The following is a 10833-nucleotide window of genomic DNA, read 5'->3' as shown; positions in this document are numbered from 1 at the left end:
GGGGGGGTGGGGGGGTGGTAGCAAAGGATTGCTCATCCCTCCCCAAACCCCTGCCAGCCTGTAGGATTTTCTTTCAAAATATTAGGCATGCAAGGGCAAGTTTGGTCCATTTTCATTAAAGTTGGTATGGACAGCATTTGTTAAAATTTATGTGTATTCCACGATGCGGAAAAAAAAATCCATGCCCTTCATAAAACTATAACAAAATGGCAAACATGTCTGTATTTAACTCTTTACTGTCGGAAGAGTGTAAGGCCTAATGGTAAATTTGGACAGGATGTCAGGTAAGTTCGGCCCACATTGAAATTAGCATAATTATGACGTCATAAAGCATGCAACGTCATATTTTCCCGCCAATTTCACTGCTTCCCTAGAATGGCATAGGCCGAACCATCTGTATATCATAGCAATACGAAACTCAATGCTAGGTTTAAAGAATACCATCGTGTGAAGCTGTCAGTTTGTTACACGTTTGACACCAATAAATAGCATTTCGATTTTCAGAAAGTTTGCAAAACTAGAAAGAAGTGAGGTCATGGTTTTCTTTCTTCCCTCCCAAATTTTTTCCCTCGATTTTATAGTTTTCCCGACATTTGTTTTCGTATGAATGTCCTGTCCAGTGAACTGCACTGCACTGCTAAGATCCTCAAAGTTGTAAATATTTGTTCCAGACCAAAAATATCAGCGCCCGTATCCATAAAACCGTTCTCTGTGCTCAAACCAAATTTCTTGAAACTCACTTATATTATGTAAGCAATCAAAAGTCTAATGTTAACATTAAACACTTTGTTTTTGTATCTGTTATTACTCTTTTCCATTTTTCAAGGGACAATATTTTTTTTAATTTAAATATTCTGATTTGTAAACCATACTGTTAAAAAGTTATAGTGACGTTACATGCTGGGCAGTCGTAACAATTATAATAAAGACAGCAGAGGATTACAAAACCCATACAGCTTATCTCTTTCTTTTCTTATATGAAATGGACAACACAATGAATGACTTTAGAATAATTTAAGAACGCCTATCCATAATTATTCTTTACTGTTTATTGAATTCCGCATTTACACTGTTTTTCATTCAATTATTCTGATGCCAATAGGACCATATTACCAAAAAAAATATACACACAATTACTGTAAAAGAATTTACTGCATATTTTTCTCTAAAATAATTTAGTAAGGTGAATAAGCAGGTGGCACAGCAAAATGCGCATTTAAAAAACAATTGCAAATCATGTTCTTAAAAATCAGGTAACGGAAAAATATGACAATATTCCGAAACGAAAATTTAAAAGAAATAATCACTTCGTGTTTGTTGAAAAATTAAGAAAGAACATTTCTTTGTTTTTGTGAACCTGTGTTAAAATTACTTCAGAAGAACTTTTTAAAAGTAACATATTTACTACATCAATGATATCCATTATGTCCATGCCTAGAATGTAGTTAAAAATTAAGAAAACTGTGCACTGAACTGTAGGAATAAGAATAAACTAAATCAAAATAATCTTCATAATGTGGTAAAATTCGAGCTAGCTTCAGTGAATGTATAGTCAACACTATATGATGACGCGTGTTAACAGTGACGTCACAGTCGCGTCACAACATGGTGTGAACGTCAATTCGGCATATTTCAATGCAAAATATGTATGCTTGGTATATATTTACGGACTTATCAGTATCAACTGATGCTATTTTTAAGCTAAGGACAAATAACCAAGCTCATGTACTACATGGAAACAATTTTCAGTTCGACTCTGAGAAAAATGAAAATATCAAAATAATCTGTGTGACATCGAAGGATTTCATCAGTAACATAGACTTGTAAAAAAATGTAGAATTGTTTCTGTACATAAAAATCTGACGGACATTGAAAATGTTAAATTAATTGTTTGTGCAATGCAGGCACGGGGCAACGCACGTTGCCGTTTTTTGCAAGCCTGAACGACCTGAAAGACGAAAGTTTTTGAAGCCTTCATATTCCGTCTTTGCGCATTGCAGAGTTATCTTCTATTGGGAGCAGGTATTGATTGTTACGAAACTTGTTTGTGAAAATAACGTCATCAATTTCTGAGAAAACGACGTTATTTTCTCACACAGACCAATGACGTAACAATCAATACCTGCTCCCAAGAGAAGATAACTCTGCAATACGCAAAGACGGAATAGCATAGAATCAATTCACTCTCATTTTCCCGTACTTTCCGAACATGTGAAGCTCGTCTCGTGGCGAAGACGCGAGAGCGAAGTTCTTGTCCGGTAACATGTACGTAACAAATGTAGTCATGGTAACGGCGATCAAAAAACCTTCGTCACGGAAGAAGCTAGCAGAGTTACTGCGATGCTATTCTTACAATGCTGTTTAGCTTTTCTACCCATTCTCAAAAATATCTCTTTTTTTTTCTTTTTTTTTCTGTGGTTATGTTAATTCATGACATTAAAAATTATGGTATCTGTAGATTTTCAGTCTTTTCTATCTCCACCCAAACCGGAAGTATATAGTAACTATCAAACCAGACGGAAATCCGGATATGTTTAGGCACGATTTAGAGGGATCAAGCAAAGTATATCATGTCGCAAAATAAAATTGGAATTTAACCACCAATATACTTAACTTTTCTTATAAAGATAATAACAATTATATTTGATAAACAACACATCTTCAAATATAAAGTCCCTCTACTGAGCCTCACTCTTTCCGCAACATTACGCTGAGGCCATAGACGGGGCAATTAAATGCAACAGTAATAATGTTATTTAGAAAATAAGATTGAAAAAACAGCATTTAGACGCTTCGCTCGTTTCAGGCAATGCATGTTTCTATATTAATTCCAACACTAACGTCGAGTAGCCTTGTTGGAAACCCTGATATACTTTGCCCCTACGAAGGGCCATAGCCTTTTTTCATTTCAATATCTAATAAATCGTTTCAGAGAGTTATAAGAGCGTAGCTCTCGGGCGCCGAAGGCGCCCGAGCGAAGCTCTTTAATCGTTACACATGCGTGCGTAAACAGAGTTGCTTTCCCTTGCTACACCTTGCCTTTATGGTTTTTTTCGTCCGGAAGTAGACGTCCAGTGGGGAAACAAGAAGTGTATCCTTGGAGCAAAGATAATTGTGTTTCAACCCATACATCAACATCTTCATATAGTGAAAACAATATCCATGTTTTATTACTTGTTTATTTTGGCAAAAACTAATATACATTCTGAGTGAAAAAATTCTATCACATACATTTTTATACTAGTAGGCATGAAACGTCGTTCAGAGATTATCATACAATGAAGTCACAAGCACGCCACACTCCATCGTTTTTCATCGTTTATTTCCGAAAGGATGAAAAATAACCGGAAAATCTTGGAACTGATGGCCGTTGCATTTATCTCTTTGTCGGTGCTTCATGACTTTTTAATTTCTGTTTTTGCCACAGGCACAAAAAGTAAAAACGCAGATGTTTTCTGAAGATCCTTTTTGTCATCAGGTTCTGTTAATGTTTCTACCGGGAGATATTTTCAAAAAGAAGCGCATTAAACCAATAGGTTAACGAGTACAATTATTTTTCATCGTCTAAAATGTCATCAGCTTTTGATTTTGATTTCTTGAGAATATGAACGAAATATTTAACATTTTTGAAAGTCTGGTTATAGTCTTTACATAATTTATGTATGCATCACCACTCATGAAAGAAACAATGGATAATTCATTTATGTCGAAATCAACAATAATTGTCCAGACAACGAACCCGAGTTCAACGCCATTTTTCAGCAACGTCAAAACCTCAGTGACAGTTACAAAACCTGAAATTCAATCCGGTGTTTCAGGATGGAACAGGAATTCAGACTAAATATCTATATAACGACAATCTCAGTTACATCAAAGTATTATGTTTTCTTTTTTTAATTTCATTTTTTAACTAACATCTCTATACATGTACTTAGACTAATCATCAAATATGTAATATGCACTTTTTCTATAGCTATTATCAAACAGTTTTCCCCCACCTCATCTCAATCATTTTTTTTGTGCCCTGACGGAAGCACGCAGATGGTTCAAATCTTAATATGGGAGGAAGCTGGAGCATACGCATGGTCGGGCAGGTGACCGGGATAGAATCCGGCCATCTTGGTTAAGACGAGTGCACATACTATATACGTTACGCACAGGAAAAAATATCTACTTCAGCTTTGACTGGAAGAAAATGGCGTCATTGATGCAAAATTATATTGTGAATACATTTTTATCAACGATACAAAAACACTACCGGTGCAAGTTCGGCAACTCCTAATATTTATTTTTTTACGCTAATATTTACAACTTTATGGATCTTAGCAATTTTAGTTGGCTGGGCAATCACACGAAAAAATGGCGAGGAAAACTCTAATGTAAAATTACTAAACAGGAGAAAATTACTTTTTAGAGGGTAGAAAGAAATCATGATCTCGCTTCTAACGTTACAGTACCCAAATCGGGGCACTTTTTGGTGAAATATTGATGTATTTCATATACCATAGTACCGATCCCAGTAATTTTTGTTTACTTTTTTTAGGAAAAGATATCATTATCTTTCATTTTGATAACAAGTTGATATTTCCAGCGCGTGGTTCTATAAATAGAACCGGAAATATAGTCATGGATACGTACGTTATTGCGAAACAGGTGTAGCTGTAACCAAATCGGGAGACACCACTGGCAGTTTTGGCTTATGTTTGGAGACCAAAAAAAAGGATTTAGCAGAACATGGCATACCTTTGGAATATTTAAGAGTCAATGGTCGTTCTGAATGAATTTCTTTTCCAAACTACCATTAGTTGTGAAAAAGTAGGATTGTGAAAAATCACATACAAAAATTGAAAATCAATAACGTCGCATGGCGCATCAATTTAGAACGTTACATTTGCGTCATTATTTACAAAATAAAACTGTGATTGTAACCATAAATGGCAGTAAATAAAGTTCATATAATGTTTTATTGGTACAGGTGTATATAACCATCTTTAAATCAATGGACAGGTTCAGCCAATGAAACCGTGGCAAGTTCGGCTCATGAAACACATAAAAAGTGGTAAAATTTGCGGTAAAATTTGACGTTGCATGCTTTATAACGTCATAATTAAGCTGATTCCTTATCCATTGCGAGGCTCGTTCGGCCATCCGATCTTCAGACAGAGAAACTTAAATAATCTTCAAAAACGGACGTGCTTCCATATTTCCCACAAAGGACTTTAATAAAAAAAATAAAAAAAAATGGGCCAAACTTTCCCCGATCTCCCCTTTTGTAATGTCGGTCTTAATCTCATTAGAGCTTATGTTTTATTGCTATTTCTCGACTAACCGACTTTAGATCAGGTTTATCTTATTTCATTCTGAAAGCAGTATTCTGAATCAGTAAATATCAAAGCTAGGCTCGTTTAAGGCTTTGTCTTTTCATAATAGTCGAGTCTGATATGTTATCCATGTAGTATCAAGGTCCTTTGCACCTCTATTAAACTGCTTATCGTTTATAGGGAACTACCAGGGAGGAGGTCTTTGTTTGTATTCTTGCCATTCCGGATATGTGTAGCTGAAAGTAAAGTCGAGTTGTCTGGCGATAAATTCAGTTTTCACCCAAGCGCTTCCAACTGAAGGCTGTTTTAATGACACATTCCTTTTGAAAGTTTGATATAAAACCTGGCGGTATTTGACATTGAACAGTTTTGATGTACAATGTATACCTGTATGATAACATTATACCCGGTGTGTGTGTACACTGCACACATTTCAGCAGAAAACCATTTTCTACACACAGGTGAGAATGACATTGAGAATAATTACGAAAATACTACTTTGAACAACAATTTTAATAAAACAGTAATATAGATCAATTGTTCCGGGGCGTAACTAGCCTTTGTTGGTAGTGAATTAATTTAGTAACGGATCCAGGGCAGGGCCTTGGTAGGGCGACAAACGGATACAATAAGCAGTGTTTTGTTTTATTATATATCAAAGCTTTAACTTCTACACAAACAGTGTACGTATTAAACGTGTCGCAACGATTCAAGACCGATTGGTTCCTTTGTAAAACTATGACCGAGTTCGCACTGCGTTTTGTTCTGTTTTTCTGTTTGAAAATATGATGGATTAACCTGCGTACAAGCGTATAGGCAGCTACACGTCTGTTATTTTTTATTAGCTTCTTCGCAGCGAGCGTGTACAATCTTACATGTATATGTAGCTGATAATAACCCCGTCGGATCATTAGTCATTGTGTACTACAACGTCACGTGATAAAGCTTCCAGAGATAGGGACTCATAAGTCAACATGTTGGGTCTATAGGGCGGTGTAGAGACCAATGAGGTAAATGATATCTACATTAGTACTGGATGACGGTACATAGATATATACATATATGCTCATGAGGCTTTAATGATATAATGCAGCTTAACACATGATTGTAGCCCTAAAAGACAATATCAAAACTGAGGTATGACGCATTAATGTAGGCTCAAATATTAAAAAATATAATAGTGTGTGACACGTGACTGCAAACCAAAAACACTATACACGTAATATAACATATCTGTAGGCCTAAGGGACTATATCATAGCAATCACTATATATTATGTATCACGTGACTGTAGGCCTACACTATTACATAAAAAACTATTGGGTGACACATGTCGGTAAGCCTAAAATACAATGATAAATATTTAACATAAATGTAGGTTCTACCGACTATATACTATTTATCACGTGACTGTACGCCTACACTATTATATAAAAAAAACTATGGGGTGAAACATGTCGGTAAGCCTAAAATCTAATGATAAATATATAACATAAATGTAGGCTCTACCGACTATATAATATTTATAACGTGACTGTAGGCCTAGTGATATCACATGACTGTAGCCCTAAGTAACCATATACAAGTCTACAGATATTATCGACAGTAGGATAGGACTATAGGTCTGAAAGACTCAGTAAAGACAAAAATATGACCCATGCCCCATATCTATATTTAGTAATGCATGTAACTCATGTACATATGACTAACTCACTTCATACAGACTACATCAACACACGTTTGAAAAGGTCTAACTTAAACGTATTTAATCAAAGAGAAAGACTCCTGTTTCCCTAACACAAGGACAATAGATATATTATCATGCAGGTATAACAATAATTCAATAGCCAAGGTGTTTAGATAAACGCGTCACTTTCGTCTGCTTCAGTCATTCGGAATATGGTTGTGGTGCACGCCAGCGCGTGACATGCTATTTTAATGCCCCGTTAGGGGATCAATATCATCCAATCAGATATTTAACAATGCGCTGTTATTAAGGTGAAGTATGCTCATATGTAAACTATGACACATGACTTAAGTCTCTATAGAAACTGCATTATTACATGTGCCCGTTATCAAGAGAGGGACTGTGAGTAAATGTCTATACTTGTATTGTATTGTGATACATGCCTTTTTGCGAAATATATATATATATATATTTATAGACTGTACTAAAGCACATCGCCATAAGGACTAAATCTAAACTACATCTAAATGAATAGATTCTATTAAACCAGATGATAAGTCGAAGTGAATTTACACCTGCGAAACAATGTCTCACCTCTTACTTTTGTTGTTGGGTGCTTGAGTTTTATGATCATCTTCCTTGACCAGAATGATTAAACTCTAACCTCTTCTGGTAATAAGTCAAACAAAACAGCAAAACATCTCGTTGCGAATTTACACACGCAGGGTGTAGTGGGGTAGCATTCCATTTCAAAGTTCCCGCGATGAGACAGCCTACAACCAGCTACGAGTATACAAGATGAACAACACCACAGAGTCTTCCGAGAGGGGGGAATAGGATGAAAGACTCACCAGGACAGACAACACGGTAACGACTTCGCTAGTATAACGGACTTTGACAGGAGGAAAGGAAAAAGAAACAAGATGCATATGTGAGAAGTTCTGCAAGAACCTACGTGGTTTGCAGATCGACCAGGCGAAAGCAAAGTGCCGACTTGAGGAGATACAACAGCAGCGCGCATATGTAACATCTGATGAGACGCAGGAGGTTCCCAGCCAGGATTTACACCATAGTGCTGAGGACCTCTACGCTGATGTGACGTCGCAGCCAGACACCTCAAGTTCACCTGAGGGAGATGTAATCCAAGTGACTCGAGAAGACAATGACCACGCAGACAGGAGAAAGCGGGTAAAATGGTCAAAGATGGAAACAGCTGGATGACGATCTTGACACTATTTTGGATACGATGCTGCAGGGTGGAGTGGAAAGGAAAATCAAATCGCTCACGACGATTGTGTATACAGTCAGCTGTGAGAGGTTTGTTACAGATGATGCAAAACATCTGGAGTAGTCCATCAACCCATTAGGAGCCAGCAGGAAGTGGCAAAGTTGCGAAAGGAGCTGAAAGTATTGATGACATTCGAAAAAGATTGACAACACCGGTCTGTTGAAAACCTCTAGGCAGAAAATGGAACAATATCTGGCAGATACCCACTCTGGTGAAGAAATGGACATCTCACTGGGGGAGTGCAGCAAATTATCATCAGTTGAGAAATCTGCAACCCCGCAAGATTCGAAAGAACCATCGTGGATGGAAATGGTGGAAGTGATGAAGAAAGCTGGATCAGGATCAGCACTGGGACCAAGTGGTATACCCTACAAGGTATACAAGATGTGCCCAAAACTTCTGCGTTGTCTCTGGAGGCTTGTGAAAGTGATCTGGAGGAAGGGCAAGATCCCTGAATGCTGGCAGACAGCAGAGTGGATATTTGTACCGAAGGAGAAGAACTCTGCTAACTTGAATCAGTTTAGGACCATGTTACTCTTAAGTGTAGAAGGGAAGATCTTTTTCGCCATACCTGCAATGAGAATGACAACGTACATGACATCCAACGAGTACATTGATTCTTCTATTCTGAAAGGAGGCATTCCAGGATTTCCAGGGTGTATTGAACACACCAGCGCTGACACTCAGCTGATTCGTGAAGCCAAGATCAACCATGGAGACCTTATTGTGATTTGGTTAGGCCTGTCCAATGCTTATGGTTCAATTCCACACCAACTGATCTTCAAGGCATTAGAACACTACCGAATCCCGGAACACATCCAGGGGATCATACGGAGTTACTTCAGCAACATCAGACTTCGGTTCACGGTAGGGGAGATAACAACAACATGGCAGGCACTTGAGAAGGGCATTGTGACAGGATGTACGATCTCTGTTATATTCTTTGTCATGGGGATAAACTTGATCATCAAGGCCGCAGACAGGGAAACCAGAGGACATAAAACATCGTCAGGAGTGAGACTACCATCGAACAGAGGTTGTATGGACGAACTGACAATAACAAGCACAACACATGTGCAGGCACGGTGGATATTGTCAATTCTAGAAGATACAGTAAAGTAGGCCAGGATGAAGTTAAAACCAAGAAAATCAAGAAGTTTGGTCATCAAGAGAGGGAGGGTGACGGGGAAGTTTAAGCTTATAATCCAACAGGAAGAGATCCCAACGATAGTTGACACTCCGATTAAGTGCTTGGGGAAGTGGTTTGACAAAAGCTTTAATGACAGCAAGAACATCAAACGGCTGCAAACACATGTGGAGGAGGGCTTGAGGAAGATAGACAAAACAGGACTGCAAGGGAAATTCAAAGCATAGATGTACCACTATGGCCTTCTTCCTTGCCTGACTTGGCCTATCAAACTGTATTAAGTCACCACGACTACAGTGGAGACTCTTGAGAGGAAGATCAACAATTGTATCCGCAGATGGTTAGGTGTACCCCGCAGCTTCACCAGTATCGGCCTGTACAGTCAGCCAAATTGCAGCTCACAACATCACCATTGGTGGAGGAATGGAAGGTGGCAAAGGCTAGATTGGTGATGCCTGTTAGGGTTTCCAAAGACCAGAAGATCAGGAGTGCAGGGATCGACACTAGAACAGGACGGAAGTGGTCGGCAAGCACCGCCGTCCAGCAGACAGAAAGCGCATTGCGACACAGCGACTTTGTTGGGACAACATGTAAGGATTTGGAACATCACATGCGTAACGGTGGGAAACAGCTGACACAGTTGGTAGGATGAAAATGGTGCAAGACAATATCAGAAAGATGGAGGAGGTGATCAGGAAGGCGGAGGTTGTGGAAATGGGATCACTGGGGGCATGGACTAGAATGGGAGACTACAGACAGACGACTAACATGGTCAGACATCTGGAAACTAGAACCATGTAGGATCCAGTTCCTCCTACGATCGGTGTACGGCGTTTTGCCAACACCTACAAACCTACACCGATGGGGACTGACGCAAAGCCCCAACTGTCGACTGTGTGGCCAGCCAGATAACCTATCCGATATTTTATCATCGTGTAATATTGCCCTGACACAGGGACGATACACATGGAGACACGACAAGGTCCTGCGAGATTTATCAAACACGCTGGAGATGGAAAGACGAAAGAAGAGGAAAGTGGTGAAAGAAAGACCCTACATCAACTATGTAAGATCCGGGGAGACTGCCAAGACAACAAATAACCAGGGAGGGATTTTGGATGGGACTCAGACTTGGGAAATGCGGGTGGACTTGGAACGAAGACTGGTCTTTCTAGACATCGTTCAAACCGAGCTACGCCAGGATATCCTGCTCTGGTCTCAGCAAGAGAAGAAGATGATCATGGTAGAGCTGACCGTTCCCTGGGAAAAACGATGCGAAGAGGTGCACGAGCGCATCAGCATTGCTGAGGATGTGAGGGCAAAGGGATGGAGTGTTTGGGTCTTCTCTGTCGAGATGGGATGCTGGGGGTTCCCGGCACAATCGATGTGG

The 10833-nt window shown here is 38.9% G+C and overlaps 1 protein-coding gene across 1 annotated transcript; it reads left to right on the top strand.

The window, feature by feature from the left end:
* The first annotated feature begins 6775 nt into the window (after nt 1–6775).
* LOC110466069 lies at nt 6776–10095 on the top strand. Its single transcript, XM_021522346.1, has 4 exons — nt 6776–6781; nt 7975–8196; nt 8438–9310; nt 9781–10095. Exons 1-4 carry the CDS (start codon nt 6776–6778, stop codon nt 10093–10095), a joined length of 1416 nt encoding a protein of 471 aa, XP_021378021.1.
* The last annotated feature ends 738 nt before the right edge of the window (nt 10096–10833 follow it).

The sequence above is a fragment of the Mizuhopecten yessoensis genome, unplaced genomic scaffold (genome assembly GCF_002113885.1).
Source record: "Mizuhopecten yessoensis strain PY_sf001 unplaced genomic scaffold, ASM211388v2 scaffold11115, whole genome shotgun sequence".
NCBI classification, from domain to species: Eukaryota; Metazoa; Mollusca; class Bivalvia; order Pectinida; family Pectinidae; genus Mizuhopecten; species Mizuhopecten yessoensis.
This window is presented reverse-complemented; position numbering and strand designations above follow the sequence as displayed.